We start from the raw sequence: 20,681 nt of genomic DNA, 5'->3' as shown, positions 1-20,681 counted from the left end.
AAATAAATAAAAAATCCTGACAGGTTAAATAAACACACACACACACACACACCCCTGCCCCGCCCAATAATCTATATTACCTATTTGTATAAATCCAAAGTGAAAAGCAGCCATCCGTCAAGGACTGTATTTAGTGGGAACAGCTGTGCACGTAAAGTGTACTAAGTTTAAAAAATAAAGGCAAAAACAAAACATAAGCTTAAAGCCATCAAAAAAATAAGCTAAAAATGTGTTACTATAAAAAATAAAATAAAGAAAATTACAATCCCAGTATTTAGTAGCTAATAACATTTTAAGTGTCTTCTAAAACAATAAAAATTAAAGTAATTATAGAAACGTGCAGTTAAAAAAAACTGTTGTACTAATTAACACGGCAAAGCTCAAAACACCCTAAATAATGAAGTATTAAAAACATTTAAATATTAAATGCTTAATTTAATAATAAAACCCAGTTATAGCAGTATCACTTGGTGTAGTCATGCCTAGTAAACCCTTAATAATCAGAATTATCCAAATATCAATAATCTAATCAAAATTACAAAAAAAAAGTAGAGCCTAGCTGCTTCTAAGTGTACTCATAAAAAATTAACCTGAATGCAAAAAAGAAAATATAGTGCTAAATTTAAAAAATAAAACAACTAAAATTGCTTGTCAAACAAAATTAATGTAACAATAAGCTTACTAAAGTCTTAAATATTTAAAATGTAATTTATAAAATAATCAGCAGTAAAACATAATATTGCTAAAATATAGCAATTATGAAAGCCCAGGCCCAAAAAATTCTCACCTGTTTAAAAAAAAAACAAAAAACAAAACACTTATTCAAGCTTTAATATAGAAATAAATATTGCAGTTTTAAAATGTGAGCAACTTAAATATGTCAGTTGCTCAAAACTTGTAATTTAAAAAAACCCTTCAAAAGTATAAAACCAATTAAAAAAATTCAAAAGCTCAGAAAGCAAAGCTAAGCCAAGCAAGTTTAAAATATTTATTTAGTCTCTCATAATAAACAATTTACAACATAACCTAAAAACCCACAAAATTAAAAACAATAAGAAAATGTATGGATAAAATAAATTAGCTTTTAAAAAAAAAATCCACTAAAAATCCATCTAAACCTTCAACTCAAAATTGCAAAGCTAACACAACTACTCTTTGGGCAGCAGCCATCATCTCCTGGCAGTCTTAACTTTAGGCAGTGTAGTTGTAGCCATGTTGGCCCAAGGACATTTGAGAGACAAGGTGAATGAGGTAATAATATCTTTTAATGGATGATAGAGACAAGCTTTTGACAGTCTGAATGTCTGACTTTTGAAGGTCTGAAGAAGAGCTCTGAGTGGTTCAAAAACTTGTCTCTCTCTCTCTCTCTCCAACAAATTTGGTCCAATAAAAGATTTTTACCTCCCCCATCTTGTCAGTCTTAACTTTCTTTGTTAACCCTTTGAGTGTCGCAATGCTTTTACAAAGTTTTTAACATGATAAAAAATTAAATTATAAATATTAAATATAAATTAATAAAAAACCCCAACATACTCAAAAACATCTCCTTTTATTAATAAAACAGCTAAAAAAAGCTACAAAAATAATATATCATATATAATTAATTAAGTAATGTAATATTATAATGAAGGCTCTATTTGATCACTTAGCATTATTTGCCTTAGCCCACTTATCTATGAAGGTTGCCTCTCTAGTTGCCATCATTTCAGCAAGAAGAGTAGGTGAACCGGAGGCCCTTTTGGCTGAGCCTCCTTACACTATCTTCAATAGATACAAAGTGTCCCTGAGATTATACCCAAAATTCACCCCCCAGAGTAATCTTGGAATTTCATCACAGACGACTCACTTAATTTACCTGTGTTCTTCCTGAAATTTGTGCCACCGCTGAGATTAGGAAACGTCACTCTCTGGATGTCTGTCATGCCCAGGCATTCCACCTAGGACAGAATCCTTTAGGAAATCACCTAGACTATTTGAATCCTTTGTGGAATGTATGAGAGGGGAAGAGATCTCTTCTCAGAGACTTTTCCAAATGGATTTCAGCGTGTATGTTGCTTTGTTATGAGTTAACAGTGACCCCTCCCCCACAAAGTGTCAGGGCCCACTCAATTAGACCTCAGACTGCGGCAGTAGTCTCACTTCAAGATTCTCTCCTGGAAATCTGTAAGGCAGCAACATAGGGCTCTGTTCACACTTTTGCAAGACTTTATACCCTGGTTCAAGCTTCTACAGCTGATGCATTCTTTGGCAGAGCAGTCCTCCTATCATTGATCCAGCACAGTTCCTTACACCCTCCTTCTCAACAAATATTGCTCGTGAATCACCCGCAGTGAAATATGCATAGGGACCATTGCTTAAAGAAGAGAGTGAGATTATTTACCTTGTGTGGTAACTGGAGCTCTTTGATATGTGTGGTCCCTATCTGTATTCCACTATCTGGCCTCCTTCTCCTGTGCTGCGGAGCCTTATATTAGGGCTATTTGTAGTAGAAAGGTAACTGGAGGGGCGATTGGTCTGCACCTTCCCTTGTGCCCAGGAGGAGGAGCAGGGTGCAGGTGTGGACCAATGGATACTGCTAGCAAGAATCTTCCAGTCCCAAGCACCTGGAGTACATGCACACCTCACACTGGAATACACATAGGGATCACACCTCTTGAAGAACCCCAGTTACTGTACAGGTGAGTAACCTTGCTTTATACTTTCAAGCTGTATTCAGGTCTTATTTAACACCATAAATATGTACCTGAAGGCTGTTCTAATGTATGTCTCTTGACTGCCTCCTGGATCAAAATGCAAAGGTGGATTTAATTCACCTTTGCCCTCCACCTTCTCAGATGTTGTACTGGGCACAGTTTGGCCAGATCTAAGAATCTGGCCACTGTATTTAAAGCTACAGTTCTTTAGTCTTAGCCTTCGTTAATCAGATGAATCTTGTATTTGTACTTCAGAAACATGAACTGTCCCAACTGAATTTTTTTGTGTGCACTTTTTATGTAGAATCACAGCAGCTACGCGTGTTCATGATGCCAGCAGCAGATCCCATGCCATCTTCACCATTCAATACACTCAGGTTAGCTAAAAATTCCAATCTCCTTTTTTTCTCCTCCCAAAGAACATTGTTTAGCATACTGTGCAGAGTTTGTTCTACTTTACAGTAACCTCGGTAGAAATTATGCTACTTATTTCCTTTGGATCATACTGCAAATTTTGTTACGCTTCCTACACCAACTTGAAGGCTTTGTATTTGTTGAAGTTACCTTGTTTCCTTGTGCCTGCTTATGGTTAGGAGTGAAGCCAAAGACTCCTTGTGAAAGGAAAAAAATTTAAATTGAAAACTGATCTTTATATTACAATACCACCCCAACAATGTTGTGAAAATTCACGTGGCAATGTGTTTGCAGTTTCACTACCTTTTGTACTCTGTAGCTACTACTTACTGATTAGGATGTTAATATAAAGAGTAGCATTTTAATGCCTCCTCCTGAATTTTTTGACTTTCTGGGATTTCCGTATTCATCTCCTAAGCATCTTGGTGCCTAGTGTGCTGTATCTGATACAATACATCCTTTTTCTGGGGGACTGTATCCTACACGGTCAGGAAGATGGTCTCAGTGATCTAATAGATATTTTCCATCTCGCTCTTCTAACATCCTCTAATTTTAGAACATTCAAGATATTTTTCAGCAGTTTCACAAAAGAACCTTGGAATATAGTAATAGTGATTTTGTCAGGTCTAAAAGAAAATCTTTTCATACAGTCACGAGGCAGTGAAGTTTGCTCAAGAGAAAATGATCATAAGAGTGGGCTTTGCATGTAAGTTAAGAGAACTACTGGGTTGATGTTTTGACTGTACTATATGGCCTAAGGTCACATAATAAGTAGAAGTGCCAGAAATACAACTCTTCAATAGAACATGTAGCCTCTTGTATTTTCATATATTTGAATTGAAAAATTTTGATTTATTTTTCCCTTCAGGCTATACTGGAGAACAATCTCCCCTCTGAAATTGCAAGCAGGATCAACCTGGTGGACCTTGCAGGCAGGTAATAATGAACTGAAGGGAAAAAGCATTATTTTAATGTAGTTTTGTAAAACGTAATTTCAATTTTTAAAATCATCATCATCAGTTGTATGGAACACAGCAGTTAATATTTTAATAGAGCTAAGTATGACTTCTGTATATGAAACCAAGGAGGATATTGAGCTGAAGTTGTCACTCTGTCATGTATTGTTTTGTTTTGGTAATAGGGTTTCATTGGACCAATATCCATTACAAGCAATGGACTCACAAAATCATATGCAATAACTGTGAACAAAGACCAGTATTCTCCCCACTATCACACTGCACAGAAGGGAGCAAAAGAGGAAGTTACTCACCTTGTGCAGTAACAAGCGTTCTTCAAGATGTGTCCCCCGCTGTGGGTGCTCCACGTCAGATGTCGGTGCGTCCCTGCACCGCAGATCGGAGGTTTTTGGTAGCCGTGCTCGGTCAGGGCGTGCGTGCGCAGTGCCGTTGGCACCTCATGTAGCATACGCATGGCCTCAACCGTCCTCGGCTGCAAACGGAGCTCAGTGGCCGTGCTGCCTCTTCGTTTTTTTCTCTATAGAAATAATTAGATTAGTTGTAGTTTCGTAAGTCTTGTTTTCTTAGATACCGTTTCTTCCTCCCAACCCCAAAATTATTTGTTATCGCCACTCCCACCCCCCACCTCCTGTTCCCCATTGGGAAACTTTTATCAACTGCAATGTCTGGCTCTCCCGGCTTCAAACGCTGTGACTCTTGCTGTGAGGAAGTGCCAGTCTCTGACGGCCATTCATCATGTGTCTGTTGTTTGGAGGAGACTCATATCCCTCAAAAATGTGCCCATTGTAGTAACCTCAAAGCCAGGGCACGGCATGACAGAGATCTCTGCCTCAAGATGATTTTAATAGAAAAGTCCCTTCAGCCTACTCCTCAAGGACCAAACTCAACACCAGCAGATGGTTCCCCAAGCAAAACCTCTGCTAAGGGAGTGCTCAGTCTTCCAAAATTTCCAGGAAGCGAGCCACCACTTCCCCTCATAGGGACACTCGGAAAAAGAACTGGTCCCCAGTGAGGTCGCTACCCTCAGTGACTCAGTGCTAAACAGGGTTGCATGATGCACTGAGGGAACAAGAAAGTATGTTCTATGTTCCTCCTCCACTAGCCATTTGCAGCGCCATTGTTGTGTCTCTGTCTCAGCTGAGCTCTGCCTTTAAAAAGGGCACATGTGGATGTGGTGAGAGTGTAACCTTGAATTGCTGCCCTTTAAAAAGTAGCGTAAGAGGAATGTATTTTATGTAAAATGCCCAAAGCATATACTGTTTACTTCTGAGGTTTGAATTCTTCCATTCTTGTACCTGAGAAGAACATGTTCTCGTTCAGGCCTGCCCTGGCATGTGTTAAATATTAAGTATAGTCACACAGTTTGTATTTTGTCCCCCGATATGTGTCTTAGTGAAAGAGCTGATCCCAGTTATTGCAAAGATCGAATTACAGAAGGTGCCAACATTAACAAGTCATTGGTTACTCTGGGAATTGTCATCTCCACCTTAGGTATGTGTAATAAAATGAATATTTTTTTATTTTGAAAGATAGTTATGCACAAAGCCACGAGACCCCTTGTTGTGTGCTGTATTTGAAAAGTGTATTGGATTTAGAATACTGAGCTGAGGAGAACAGCTCGGTGGCCCCTTCATGTACTAGTTTGACGTTATAGAATGAAAATAGCCATCATTAGAAAAAATGTAGTGATATTTAAACTGATTTCTAAAAAAGCGTTTTCAGATAAACAACTGATAATGGTTTAAATACTTTAATATCAGAGGACAGCCAGCAGGACACTGTAAAATACAATACTAATGACATTTTTATCATCTCAGCCAATTAAGATGCAGAATTGAGAGTAATAAAGACACACTAAATGCAGAAGACAAGAAATTGCTATCTGAGCCCACTGAAGATAATCCCTCTCAGAAAATATTTATTGTATTACCTACAGCACAAAACTCTCAGCTGTTCAGCAGCTGCCAGAGTATAAACAGCATAACTAGTGAAGGGGACAGCCATGTGAGCAGTCACCCTCCGGGCAGCGTCACCAGGCCTAGGCGTCAGGCTTACATCCCGTACCGTGATTCCATCCTCACCTGGCTTCTGAAGGACAGTCTAGGGGGCAACTCCAAAACCATCATGATCGCCAGTGAGTTCAGCTTTCTGTTCACTTCATATGTGGTGTGGTATACTGAAAAATAAACCACTACTGTGGTGTGAGGTCCATTGCATCATTTGGGCCTTGTCCTGCAAAGATTTTTCACCTATGCTTAATTTCATGCACAGGGGATAATCTCATTGAAGGAAGTCAGTGGAACTAAATTTAAGATTGAACATGTGTCTTTCTAAGACTGGGGCTTTGATCAGCACTATTATAGGATGTGTTTATAAATTAAGGGATTTTGATAAGTCATTCTCTATGGACTTGAGATAAATCCCTAAAGACATTTTAAGTTATTAATAAATTTACGATTTTTATAAAAACAGTAATCTCTATAAATCTGTTTTGTTCTTCATTTAAAGCCATCTCTCCTGCTAGCTCCAGCTACAATGAGACCATGAGTACTTTGAGATATGCCTCAAATGCCAAAAACATTATTAACAAGCCCCAGGTGAATGAGGTGAGACACCAACTTCTGATTTTATTTAATTTTTATATATGTTTTAAATTTATTTAGCATATCTACCAAACACAGTCTGAGCACATTTAAGTAATTGAAAGACACAAATATAACCTTACAGCAATGGGCTTTGACCAATGTCAGCGTCAGATAGACTCATCTCTGGATCATATGTCAAAAAAGAATTGTTTGTAATTGATTGAGTGCAGTTTATATAATTTTGTACCTCTGACTCGTGAGACATTCCTGTTTTGTATCCCTTCAGCATTCATCCCTCTTGTTTGTGAATTTTCATTTCAAATATGTTTACTATGGGCTTGTCTATAGGAACACTTCGTTTGCCACAAGCTGAGGAGTAAATCTACCCCATGCTAGTCTACCGTGCACAATGTCCATGTGTACCTTGCTGTCATGCACTGAAAGTTCCCCAGTGCACTATGGTCTACTCCTGTTTCAAAGCAGAGCACATTTATAATACAGCATTGAATTACATGATCACATGCTATATTTTCCACAGGACTTCAGCTTTATTCAGTGCACAGGCTGTACCTGCTTTGGAGATGACTCAGGGTTGTATATTAAAGGTTGCTGTTGTCTGTAATTTGAAGGTGCATAGTGAATAAGGTAGAGAGTTGGAGGAAGAGAGAGGATGGTCTCATAGTTAAGATAAATGTTGCCCTGGAGAACTGGATTCCATCCCTATCTCTGCCATGGAGTTCCTGTGAGATGCTGGATAAATCACTTAAACCAAACTTTTCCCAGGTGGTCTCTAACTGTGTGTTCCTCATTTTCTGGGTGACTGACTTGAGACCTGGGGTCTGATTTACAGAAGTGCTGAATACTCACAGCTGCAACGAAAAGTGAATGAGAGCTGTGCTTTAAATATGTAAGTTGCTATATAATGCTAAGTACTGAGAAAATCAAGTCCTAAGCATCTCTGGTTGGTGGAACCTTTTGACCTTAATCTCTCTGGGCCTCATCTCCCCATATGTAAAATGGAGATCATAGCATCCCTTCACCTCACTGGGTGTTGTGAAGATAATTCAGTTAATGTTTGTGAAGCACTCAGATCCTGTAGTGATGAACACCATAGAAAAGCTCAGGAGGAAATTAATAATTCTGTCTTCAAAGCAGGGTTTTGAATAGTGTGCAAGAATTAAGGCCTGGGTCCATACATTGAGCAGTGATGCTAAAGCAAAAATACTGGATAGCAGCTCATTAAATGAACACCATCTATCTTGGTCACTGAATGAGAATGGGTTCTTGTGCAAGGAAAAAAGCATGTGTTCATGTCATTAAAGACTTGATCATAATGCATACACACTAGGTGGCTGAATTAAGGTTGCAAAGGTCTGGCATTTTCTCAGTTTTGAGTTCTTGATTTTACAACCTTATTAATGTCCTTTTAACATAGCTTTGTGTGTGTAATTTCCTAGACTTATACAAAAGAAAAATGAAAAAACAAATTTCATTGTGTGGCATCATATTGACCCCCAGGTTTGTCATCAGCAGCGTTAGAACCTTTAGATTCACCACACAGACCTCTGCAAGCTGAACTGAGTAACTGATCGTATTAGTGGACCTTTATGGTCCTTTATGTGGACCAGTACTAAAGGGGACTGGGGGACACACTTTGACAGTGGGTTTCACTGATATTATCTGACAGCAGATAGATGGTGAGATTCAGGAGGCTTTAGTTCTGTTTCAGAGTGTGCTCTAGTAGGCACAGATTCTTCTGCCCATTCCTCCAAATGTGACCCTTTATGCCCTGTCCCCTCCAACCTGTCTCAGTTGCAATCCTGCAACCCCTGGCTCCTTGTCCTAGTCCCATTCTCCTCATTTAGCCAGTCTCCACTCCCCAAGATTCTCATCTCAGTCCCAGTTTCCTTACTCAGATAGTTCTAGTACCCCCTTTCCGAGTTCCTTGTCCAGTCTCTCTCCTGCTTTCCTCCCAAGTCAACCTCACCAGGCTCCTCATCCAGCCTGTCTTCCCATACCACCTCCCTGGCTCCTTGCCTCAATCTCACCTTTTCCTGGCTCCTTATCCCAACTGCTCTGCCAATAGAATTGCTCTGCCAATTCTAATTCTTCCCTGGCATCCCGGGTCTTGGTTGGATTTATCCCCTCTGTTCCTCTCCTGACCCCAATTTCTTAGTTCCTGCCTCCTTGGTCAGCCAGTCCCAGCTTCCCCCAATCTCCTTTTCTGATCTTGATGTCCTCTAACTCCCAGTCCACTGGGTCTGCATCCCACACATTTCCGTCACTGGCTCCCAGTCCTAGTCTCCTTGCCCAACCATTTCCAGTCTCCCCTCCCTCTTGGCTCCCAGTTTCCTTGCCCACCAATTCCAGTTGCCACAATTTCTCTGCCCACCCACCTCCAGTCCTAGTCTAACCAGACTCCTTGGCCTGATTTGCTCCTAACCTTCCCCCTGCACTCCATCCAGCTTTTGTCCCCTCTGCATTCAAGTCAGACAGCTTCCTCCTCCACTCTGCATGGGTGGTAGCATGAGGGGTCATTGAGAGCAGGAGAGACAGACTCCCTTCTCTCAGCCCTGGTCTACACTAGGACTTTAGGTCGAATTTAGCAGCGTTAAATCGATTTAAACCTGCACCCGTCCACACAATGAAGCCCTTTATTTCGACTTAAAGGGCTCTTAAAATCGATTTCCTTACTCCACCCCTGACAAGTGGATCAGCGCTTAAATCGACATTGCCGGCTTGAATTTGGGGTACTGTGGACACAATTCGATGGTATTGGCCTCCGGGAGCTATCCCAGAGTGCTCCATTCTGACCGCTCTGGACAGCACTCTCAACTCAGATGCACTGGCCAGGTAGACAGGAAAAGAACCGCGAACTTTTGAATCTCATTTCCTGTTTGGCCAGCGTGGCAAGCTGCAGGTGACCATGCAGAGCTCATCAGCAGAGGTGACCATGATGGAGTCCCAGAATCGCAAAAGAGCTCCAGCATGGACCGAACGGGAGGTACGGGATCTGATTGCTGTTTGGGGAGAGGAATCCGTACTATCAGAACTCCGTTCCAGTTTTCGAAATGCCAAAACCTTTGTGAAAATCTCCCAGGGCATGAAGGACAGAGGCCATAACAGGGACCCGAAGCAGTGCCACGTGAAACTGAAGGAGCTGAGGCAAGCCTACCAGAAAACCAGAGAGGCGAACAGCCGCTCTGGGTCAGAGCCCCAAACATGCCGCTTCTATGATGAGCTGCATGCCATTTTAGGGGGTTCAGCCACCACTACCCCAGCCGTGTTGTTTGACTCCTTCAATGGAGATGGAGGCAATACGGAAGTAGGTTTTGGGGACGAAGAAGATGATGAGGAGGAGGAGGTTGTAGATAGCTCACAGCAAGCAAGCGGAGAAACCGGTTTTCCCGACAGCCAGGAACTGTTTCTCACCCTAGACCTGGAGCCAGTACCCCCCGAACCCACCCAAGGCTGCCTCCTGGACCCAGCAGGCGGAGAAGGGACCTCTGGTGAGTGTACCTTTTAAAATGCTATACATGGTTTAAAAGCAAGCATGTGAAAGGATTACTTTGCCCTGGCATTTGCGGTTCTCCTAGATGTAGTCCTAAAGTCTTTGCAAAAGGTTTTTTGGGGAGGGCAGCCTTATTTCGTCCTTCATGGTAGGACACTTTACCACTCCAGGCCAGTAACACGTACTCGGGAATCACTGTAGAACAAAGCATTGCAGTGTATGTTTGCTGGCATTCAACCAAAATCCGTTCTTTATCTCTCTGTGTTATCCTCAGGAGAGTGAGAGATAATTCATGGTCACCTGGTTGAAATAGAGTGCTTTTCTTCAGGGGACACTCAGAGGAGTCCATTCCTGCTGGGCTGTTTGCCTGTGGCTAAACAGAAATGTTCCCCGCTGTTAGCCACAGGGAGGGGGGAAGGTTGCGGGGGTAGTCACGCGGTGGGAGGAGGCAAAATGCGACCTTGTAACGAAAGCACATGTGCTATGTATGTAATGTTAACAGCAAGGTTTACCCTGAAAGAGTGTAGCGACTGTTTTATAAAATGTGTCTTTTTAAATACCGCTGTCCCTTTTTTTTTCTCTCCACCAGCTGCATGTGTTTCAATGATCACAGGATCTTCTCCTTCCCAGAGGCTAGTGAAGCTTAGAAAGAAAAAAAAACGCACTCGCGATGAAATGTTCTCCGAGCTCATGCTGTCCTCCCACACTGACAGAGCACAGACGAATGCGTGTAGGCAAATAATGTCAGAGTGCAGGAAAGCACAAAATGACCGGGAGGAGAGGTGGCGGGCTGAAGAGAGTAAGTGGCGGGCTGAAGAGAGGGCTGAAGCTCAAATGTGGCGGCAGCGTGATGAGAGGAGGCAGGATTCAATGCTGAGGCTGCTGGAGGATCAAACCAGTATGCTCCAGTGTATGGTTGAGCTGCAGCAAAGGCTGCTGGAGCACAGACTGCCACTACAGCCCCTGCATAACCAACCGCCCTCCTCCCCAAGTTCCATAGCCTCCACACCCAGACGCCCAAGAACGCAGTGGGGGGGCCTCCGGCCAACCAGCCACTCCACCACAGAGGATTGCCCAAAAAAAAGAAGGCTGTCATTCAATAAATTTTAAAGTTGTAAACTTTTAAAGTGCTGTGCTTAAAGTGCTGTGTGGCATTTTCCTTCCCTCCTCCACCACCCCTCCTGGGATACCTTGGTAGTCATCTCCCTATTTGTGTGATGAATGAATAACGAATGCATGACTGTGAAGCAGCAATGACTTTATTGCCTCTGCAAGCGGTGATTAAAGGGAGGAGGGGAGGGTGGTTAGCTTACAGGGAAGTAGAGTGAACCAAGGGGCGGGGGGTTTCATCAAAGAGAAACAAACAGAACTTTCACACCGTAGCCTGGCCAGTCATGAAACTGGTTTTCAAAGCTTCTCTGATGCGTACCGCGCCCTCCTGTGCTCTTCTAACCGCCCTGGTGTCTGGCTGCGCGTAACCAGCAGCTAGGCGATTTGCCTCAGCCTCCCACCCCGCCATAAACGTCTCCTCCTTACTCTCACAGATATTGTGGAGCACACAGCAAGCAGTAATAACAGTGGGAATATTGGTTTCGCTGAGGTCTAAGCGAGTCAGTAAACTGCGCCAGCGCGCCTTTAAACGTCCAAATGCACATTCTACCACCATTCTGCACTTGCTCAGCCTGTAGTTGAACAGCTCCTGACTACTGTCCAGGCTGCCTGTGTACGGCTTCATGAGCCATGGCATTAAGGGGTAGGCTGGGTCCCCAAGGATACATATAGGCATTTCAACATCCCCAAGAGTTATTTTCTGGTCTGGGAATAAAGTCCCTTCCTGCAGCTTTTGAAACAGACCAGAGTTTCTGAAGATGCGAGCATCATGCACCTTTCCCAGCCATCCCACGTTGATGTTGGTGAAACGTCCCTTGTGATCCACCAGAGCTTGCAGCACTATCGAAAAGTACCCCTTGCGGTTTATGTACTCGGCGGCTTGGTGCTCCGGTGCTAAGATAGGGATATGGGTTCCGTCTATAGCCCCACCACAGTTAGGGAATCCCATTTCAGCAAAGCCATCCACTAGGACCTGCACATTTCCCAGGGTCACTACCCTTGATATCAGCAGATCTTTGATTGCGTGAGCTACTTGCATCACAGCAGCCCCCACAGTAGATTTGCCCACTCCAAATTGATTCCCAACTGACCGGTCGCTGACTGGCGTTGCAAGCTTCCACAGGGCTATCGCCACTCGCTTCTCAACTGTGAGGGCTGCTCTCATCTTGGTATTCATGCGCTTCAGGGCAGGGGAAAGCAAGTCACAAAGTTCCATGAAAGTGCCCTTACGCATGCGAAAGTTTCGCAGCCACTGGGAATCGTCCCAGACCTGCAACACTATGCGGTCCCACCAGTCTGTGCTTGTTTCCCGAGCCCAGAATCGGCGTTCCACAGCATGAACCTGCCCCATTAGCACCATGATGCATGCATGGGCAGGGCCCATGCTTTCAGAGAAATCTGTGTCCATGTCCTGATCACTCACGGGACCGCGCTGACGTCGCCTCCTCGCCCGGTATCGCGTTGCCATGTTCTGGTGCTGCATATACTGCTGGATAATGCGTGTGGTGGTTAATGTGCTCCTAATTGCCAAAATGAGCTCAGCGGCCTCCATGCTTGCCTTGGTATGGCGTCCACACAGAAAAAAGGCGCGGAACGATTGTCTGCCGTTGCTCTGACGGAGGGAGGGGCGACTGACGACACGGCTTACAGGGTTGGCTTCAGGGAGCTAAAATCAACAAAGGGTGTGCCTGTACATCAAGGAGTATTTCAGGCAGGACTGCACGGAGGGTTCCAATAAGAAATGGTGCACCTAAGTTATCGTTGTTATTGGAACAAGGAGGTTAGCCTGGCCTCTGATTGATACATGGCTAGATTTACCTCGCTGCACCTTCTCTGTGAGTGACTGCAGTGTGATCTAGACAGGGGAGGAGGCAAATGAGTACAAAACAAATCTGGTCTATTTCTTGTTCTGACCCACTCCATCTATCTTTTACATCTTTGGCTGGCAGCAGACGGTGCAGAAGGACTGCATGCCATCCACATCTCATGGCTGCTCGGCAGAAGATGGTACAGTACGACTGCTAGCCATCTTCATCTCTTGCCTGCCTGGCATAAGATGGTACAATACGACTGCTAGCAATCCTCATCTCTTGCCTGCCTGGCAGAAGATGGTACAGTACGACTGCTAGCAGTCCGTATCGCCTGCCTGCTCACCATAAGACGGTTCAGTAGGACTGCAGAACTAAAGAGAATGACCTGGTCAAGTCACTCCAAATTTAGTCCCTGCGCCCATGTCTGCCCAGGCGCTCCCAGCCGACGTGGCCAGGAGCACCTCGGACACGACGAGGACGACTACCAATCGTATTGCACCGTCTGCTGCCAGAAGGCAATGGGTTGCTGCTACTGTGCAGCAAAGCCGTACCGCGTCTGCCAGCACCCAGGAGACATAGGGTGACGGTTACCTGAGCTGGCTCCATGCTTGCCGTGGTATGGCGTCTGCACAGGTAACTCATGAAAAAAGGCGCGAAATGATTGTCTGCCCTTGCTTTCACGGAGGGAGGGAGGGAACGGGGGCCTGACGACATGTACCCAGAACCACCCACGACAATGTTTTAGCCCCATCAGAGTGCTCCATTGTGAGTGCTCTGGACAGCACTCTCAGATGCCCGATTGTTTGCCATTGCTCTGACGCTGGGAGGGGCGCTTACAGGGTTGGCTTCAGGGAGCTAAAATCAACAAAGGGGGTGGCTTTACATCAAGGAGTATTTCAGGCAGGACTTCACGGAGGGTTCCAATAAGAAATGGTGCACCTAAGTTATTGTCCTTATTGGAACAAGAAGGTTAGCCTGGCCTCTGATTGATACATGGCTAGATTTACCTCGCTGCACCTTCTCTGTAAGTGACTGCAGTGTGATCTAGAAGAATGAGTCCCCTAGACAGGGGAGGGGAGGAAGCAAATGAGTACAAAACAAATCTGGTCTATTTCTTGTTTTGATCCACTCCATCTATCTTTTACATCTTTGGCTGGCAGCAGACGGTGCAGAAGGACTGCATGCCATCCACATCTCATGGCTGCTCGGCAGAAGATGGTACAGTACGACTGCTAGCAGTCCGTATCGCCTGCCCGCTCACCATAAGACGGTTCAATAGGACTGACTGCAGGACTAAAGAGAATGACCTGCTCAAGTCACTCCAAATTTAGTCCCTGCGCCCATGTCTGCCCAGGCGCTCCTGATCGACCTCACAGAGGCGACCAGGAGGACCTCAGACATGACGATGATGGCTACCAGTCGTACTGTACCGTCTGCTGCCACAAGGCAAGGGGTTGCTGCTACTGTGTAGCAATGCCGTACCACGTCTGCCAGCACCCAGGAGACATAGGGTGACGGTTACCTGAGCAGGCTCCATGCTTGCAGTGGTATGGCGTCTGCACAGGTAACTCAGGAAAAAAGGCGCGAAATGATTGTCTGCCCTTGCTTTCACGGGGGGAGGGAGGGAACGGGGGCCTGACGATATGTACCCAGAACCACCCGCGACAATGTTTTAGCCCCATCAGGCATTGGGATCTCAACCCAGAATTCCAATGGGCAGCGGAGACTGCGGGAACTGTGGGATAGCTACCCACAGTGCAACGCTCCGGAATTCGACGCTTGCCTCGGTACTGTGGAAGCGCTCCGCCGAGTTAATGCACTTAGAGCATTTTCTGTGGGGGGGGACACACTCGAATATATAAAACCGATTTCTAAAAAACCGACTTCTATAAATTCGACCTAATTTCGTAGTGTAGACATACCCTCAGTTCCAGTGACTGACCCCACCCTACCCTGGAGCAGTAATTTCAGGGAAAGTTCAGTTTTGCCCCTGTAGCCCTGGGCTGGTGCATTCTAAGTTGCTCTGTGGGGATGGTGCATGTCACACAAAAGAGCTCTGTTCAGTGAGGACAGAATCTTCAGAGGTTTTAGCTGCTAAAATCAAAGAAGTCTCTTCTGAACATGTGTGAACCGCAATTTTTCAAAGGCTTATAACTTGACCCAATTTGGGCTGAATTTGTCAAGGATGGCAAATGGCACATTCCTGACATAAAGCCAACCCCTTGCCAGATTTCAAGCCCAAAACATAGGGGGCACTTGATCTTTTCAAAGGAAAGCTCTTTATTTTATTTTTTTAACATGGGCAAAATGTATTTTTTTTTTCTAGCCTTATTCTTGGAAATGGTTGAACCATTTTGGCTGAAATATATATATTTTTTTTTAATCCTGAAGCAGAAAGATGAGGCATGGAAAATTTGAGCCCAAATGGTTAAAATTTGGCAAAGTTTTAAGAACGGAAAACAAGGTCTTATAATGGGAAGTGTCAGGCAACATTAATTATAGGTGTTGCTAAGAGCCCCAATCATAATACTACATTGCCTTGGTTCTATAATCCGGATTCAGGCAAAATTACCCTTGAAATCTGTGCAGGAGTGAGGGCTGCAGGATCAGTTCTATGAGGACTCATAAGCAGTACCTATACATGGGAGTAGTCCCATTACATTCAAACGGCATTACTTGTGTGACTGTTTGTATGAGTCCTTGAACTTCAATGAGCGTTGAATTGGGCCCGTAGTTATCTCCTTCCTACATGTGTGTTCTCCTTCTTGGAGACTGAGTCCTTTGAAAAGCCTTCTGTATTATATGGTTCCTGAGGGAGTCTACAGAAGTACAGTAGATTCTAGAATAAATGTCCTTTTTGTTCCCTTGTACAGTGTTATTGGAGAGAGAGGATGGCTCATTGGTTAGGGCACTAGCCTAAGCCCTGGTCTACAGTACAAACTTATGTTGGTATAACTACGTTTCCCAGGGGTATGGAAAATCGACACCCCTGAGCGACACAGTTAATCCGATCTAACTCCTGTTCTAGTCAGTGCTATGTCAATGGGAGGGCTCCCATTGACATAGCTACTGCCTCTCTGGTTGGTGGAGTGCCTACACCGCTGAGAGATGCTCTCCCATCAACATAGATAGTGTCTTCGCTAACCGCTACAACAGTTCAGCTGCACTGCGGCGTGCAGACAAGTTCTAAGCCTTGGGAGACCTGGGTTCAATTCCCTGCTCCATCATAGGCTTCCTGTGTGACCTTGGGCAAGTCACTTAGGCTACATCTACACTTACAGGAGTGTGTAGAGAACAAGCAAACACGTGTCTAGCTACACGCCACAGTGAAAGGCTCCAGCAGTGGGAAGGCAGCAGGGAAAGGCTCCAGCAGACTCTCTGTGGGGAGGAGAAAGGCTTTGGTATCAGGGAAAGTTCTGGCAGCAGTGAGGTGCCAGAGCCTTGCCCTGCTACCTCTCCCCTGCCAGAGCCTTGCCAGCTGCTTGCACCTTTCACCATGGAAGAGAGAGGCTCTGACAGCAGGGAGACAGAGGTATCCTAAGAGCTCTACAATAATTGGGGTACAACATAAGGAATGGCAGCTTTTATTTAAAATTCACCCCCCCCCCCAATAGAAAATCTGAATTTTATTTTAACGTCCTTTCTTAACAGAGTTGTTTTGGAATAACCATCTGTAAGGGAAGTCATTGTCTTCTTTTACTAGATTATTATTTTTAAATATAATTGATAATCATCTCTTAATGTTTCAGGATGCAAATGTAAAACTGATTAGAGAACTCCGAGAGGAAATAGATAGATTAAAAACTATGCTGATGAGCTTTGAACTGGTATGTATGAATTCTTATCTTAACTGAACCCTCAGTAATGCTTTGGGAAGCTATATAACCATAATTTTATGTATTGCAACTTTCTTTACATTTGTTGAATGGGACTGGGAGGGAATGACTCTATTAATTCTTTTAGTGTCTTTATCATGGTTTTGCAGCAGCTGCACCTCTGCCAGATTGGCTACACTCTCTGGTATTGTTTCTTAATGACCCTTAAGCATAAGCTGTTAAGCAATTATTAGAAAGGGCCTCCTCTCGATCTCTAGGATGGATAGTCTGATCTGGCTAGCCAAGCAGACCGCTACAGTGAAATATACATTCCATTATACAGTACAGGAGCACCAGGCTAGTAACAAAACCAGATAGAATACTAATAATTAATAAAGAGCACCACCACACTTGTCATAGTCCTTTTCTAAGAAAGTGACTAATAGGTAGTTTAGGGTTAGAACAGAGGTGGGCAAACTACGGCCCACGGGCCACATCCGGCCTGCGGAACCCTCCTGCCCGTCCCCTGAGTTCCTGGTCCGGGGGCTACCCCCCAGCCCTTTACCTGCTGTTCCCCCTCTCCCGCAGCCTCAGCTCACTGCGCCACCAGCACTATGGTCTGGGCAGCAGTGCAGTTGCAGAGCTGTGGCCTGACCCAGTGCTCTGTGCTGCGCAGGTGGCGTGGCCGGCTCTATTGGCTGCCTGTCCTGGTGCTCCGGGCTGCGCGGCTGTAGCGTCACCAGCCGCCACTGCTCCAGGCAGTGCAGTAAGGGGGCAGGGAGCAGGGTGGGTTGGCTAGAGGGCAGGGGAGTTCAGGGTGGTGGTCAGGGAGCAGGGGTGTGGATAGGGGTTGGGGCAGTCAGAGGGCAGGGAACAGTGGGGTTGATTGTGGGGGGCAGTCAGGAAGGAGAGGGGGCAGTCAGGGGCAGGGGTTCCGGGGGCAGTCACGGGACAGGGAGAAGGGATGGTTGGATGGGGCAGGGGTCCCAGGGGGGCAGTCAGGAATGAGAGGAAGGGTTGGATGGGGTGGGGAGTCCGGGGACAGTCGGGGGACAGGGAACAGGTAGATGGGCAGGAGCCCTGGGGGGGCTGTCAGGGAGCAAGTAGAGGGGTGGTCAGATAGGGGACGGGGGCCAGGCCAAGCCTGGCTGTTTGGGGAGACTCAGCCTCCCCTAACCGTCCCTCCATACCATTTTGGAAACCCGATGTGGCCCTCAGGCCAAAAAGTTTGCCTGCCCCGGGTTAGAACGTAGTCTGCGCTCCCTGAGAGATGATGGGAACCGACTCTGAAACATAAAATACAGCTAGCATTCTTTGTTGTTTTCCTGCATGTTTGCTGCTTCATTTGGACCAGTTGTGAGCTTTAGCACATTTGTGTCACTACTCCTCTTGCAGGTAGAGATCAAGACTACACTAACTCTGAGCTTCCCCACACAGAGACAGGGTAGTGCAAAAGCAGTATTTAACTATTCTTTCACAGTATCATACAAGGAGTAAGTAACTAGAAAGTATTTCCTGAGTAAATTTGGAGGGTAAAATCAAATGTCTGCCTACATTATCTTTACTTCTGTTGCTTCACTTCTCTGAAATCAGAGTGTTTGACAGAACTTGCCTGCCTGAGTTGTGAGTAAGAAAACAGACAGATTTCTGTAATATTTGTTTGTACAGAGGAATTCTAGCCCTTCTTGGAGTGATGACAGAGATGGAAATCTGACAGAATTGGTTCTTCAGAATGAAATGAAGGTGGGTATATTTTATTAATCTTCCCTCGCACACACTTTGATAGGGACAGTGACATCTTTTTTAAACAGTGAAAATATTCCCATATTAACGCTTTTATCCCTGCTGGTGGAATATCCATATTTTTCAGCAAGTCTTTCATAAAACTTCCATTCTACTGAATGGCAGGTGTAGTGCATTCAATTCTCAACAAGCATTTAAAATGTCCTTAATAGTACATGGTATAGTTTTCATATCTATGTAACCTGGCCATTTTAGAGTTTTCTGTAGCACCAATCACTGTAGAAACAATGTGCTTCTCAGATAAATTAGTTGTATGAGTTGCAGTACCAAGTGGACTTCAAGGAGAGGAGTTTTCTACCCTTCTCCCTGAAGTGGTTAGGAAGACCGAAACAATGAAAAGTGATAATTCTGTTGTCTGCAAGTACTTCCTGAGGGGTTAACTTCTGGCTCCATTTGAGTACAGAAGAGCTTTGGTCTTGCAGAACTCCTAAAGAGCATAGGGTTGAAGCTCTGCCTCTCACCAAACTGACTTGGTCAGCAGCAGTGCAAGCTTCCCCCGCTGCCCCATCCGTTCACTGTCAATCCTCACCTTGAAAGACCACATCTTGGGGGTGTAATAAAGGGGACAGTTGTCAACTTAATCTAATATCTGTATGACTTTTTTGTATCTACTGTTTGTTACAAGTAGCACCCAAGATTACTGTAACTTACAGAATTTAGCAAAAAAACAAAAAGCACTTTCCTTTTTTAAAGTTTGTTTAAATTGTGCTTTTGACTGTTCCACTGTTTTCCCTGTACAGTCCATGAGTATAGCACTAACTGACTAGCAAAAGAAAACTTAATTACCAGCAAGGGTGCAGAAAAACGCTCAACTTTTGTTTTTAGAAAAATATTTCATAACAATCACTATTTAAAGAATGTTCTGCTAGAATTTAAGTCTTCAAAAATTGGTCAGTTTTGAAAAACTCAAGTTGACAGTGTCCCTTTAAGTCATCATGGTCTCGTCTGTCATTGACCTCTCTGCTAAGACCATCAAAACCTGTGACAAATGTGATTGTAGTTTTGTGATATGGACACTTGTCCTTTAAGACCTGAACTGAGACCACCAATGTATTTCATAAAGTTGCTGTACAATTATCAAACGGTTAATGACATTTAGACTACAGAGATAACATTAAGGACAAGTTTCAGAGTAGCAGCCGTGTTAGTCTGTATTCGCAAAAAGAAAAGGAGGACTTGTGGCACCTTAGAGACTAACCAATTTATTAGAGCATAAGCTTTCGTGAGCTACAGCTCACTTCCTCAGATGCATATCGTGGAAACTGCAGCAGGCTTTATATATACACAGAGAATATGAAACAATACCTATTCCCACCCCACTGTCCTGCTGGTAATAGCTTATCTAAAGTGATTTCCAGCACAAATCCAGGTTTTCTCACCCTCCACCCCCCCACACAAATTCACTCTCCTGCTGGTGATAGCCCATCCAAAGTGACAACTCTTTACACAATGTGCATGACAATCAAGCTGGGCTATTTCCTGCATAAATCCAGGTTCTCACATCCCCCCACCCCCATACACACACAAACTCACTCTCCTTGGAGACTTGGAGTGGCTAAGTCATTATGCAAGGTAGCCTGTTTCCTCTTGTTTTTTCCTACCCCCCCCCCCCCAGATGTTCTGGTTTAACTTGGATTTTAACTTGAAGAGTGGTCAGTTTGGATGAGCTATTACCAGCAGGAGAGTGAGTTTGTGTGTGTATGGGGGTGGGGGGATGTGAGAACCTGGATTTATGCAGGAAATAGCCCAGCTTGATTGTCATGCACATTGTGTAAAGAGTTGTCACTTTGGATGGGCTATCACCAGCAGGAGAGTGAATTTGTGTGGGGGGGTGGAGGGTGAGAAAACCTGGATTTGTGCTGGAAATCACTTTAGATAAGCTATTACCAGCAGGACAGTGGGGTGGGAATAGGTATTGTTTCATATTCTCTGTGTATATATAAAGCCTGCTGCAGTTTCCAC

General features: G+C 44.5%; 1 protein-coding gene across 1 annotated transcript in view; it reads left to right on the top strand.

The window, feature by feature from the left end:
• Positions 1 to 20,681, top strand: part of STARD9 (StAR related lipid transfer domain containing 9) — a 199,718-nt gene that overhangs the window by 100,864 nt on the left and 78,173 nt on the right. The window contains exons 9-15 of the mRNA XM_084631449.1: positions 2,998 to 3,070; positions 3,976 to 4,043; positions 5,478 to 5,575; positions 6,021 to 6,218; positions 6,593 to 6,690; positions 16,851 to 16,928; positions 18,585 to 18,659. Of these exons, the coding sequence (XP_084487575.1) occupies positions 2,998 to 3,070; positions 3,976 to 4,043; positions 5,478 to 5,575; positions 6,021 to 6,218; positions 6,593 to 6,690; positions 16,851 to 16,928; positions 18,585 to 18,659 (688 nt within the window). The remainder of the gene's footprint in view (positions 1 to 2,997; positions 3,071 to 3,975; positions 4,044 to 5,477; positions 5,576 to 6,020; positions 6,219 to 6,592; positions 6,691 to 16,850; positions 16,929 to 18,584; positions 18,660 to 20,681) is intronic.

The sequence above is a fragment of the Lepidochelys olivacea genome, assembly GCF_965140295.1.
Source record: "Lepidochelys olivacea isolate rLepOli2 genome assembly, chromosome: 6".
Classification (NCBI taxonomy): domain Eukaryota; kingdom Metazoa; phylum Chordata; order Testudines; family Cheloniidae; genus Lepidochelys; species Lepidochelys olivacea.
The sequence above is the reverse complement of the archived record's forward strand: the minus strand, read 5'-3'. Positions and strand labels throughout refer to the sequence as shown.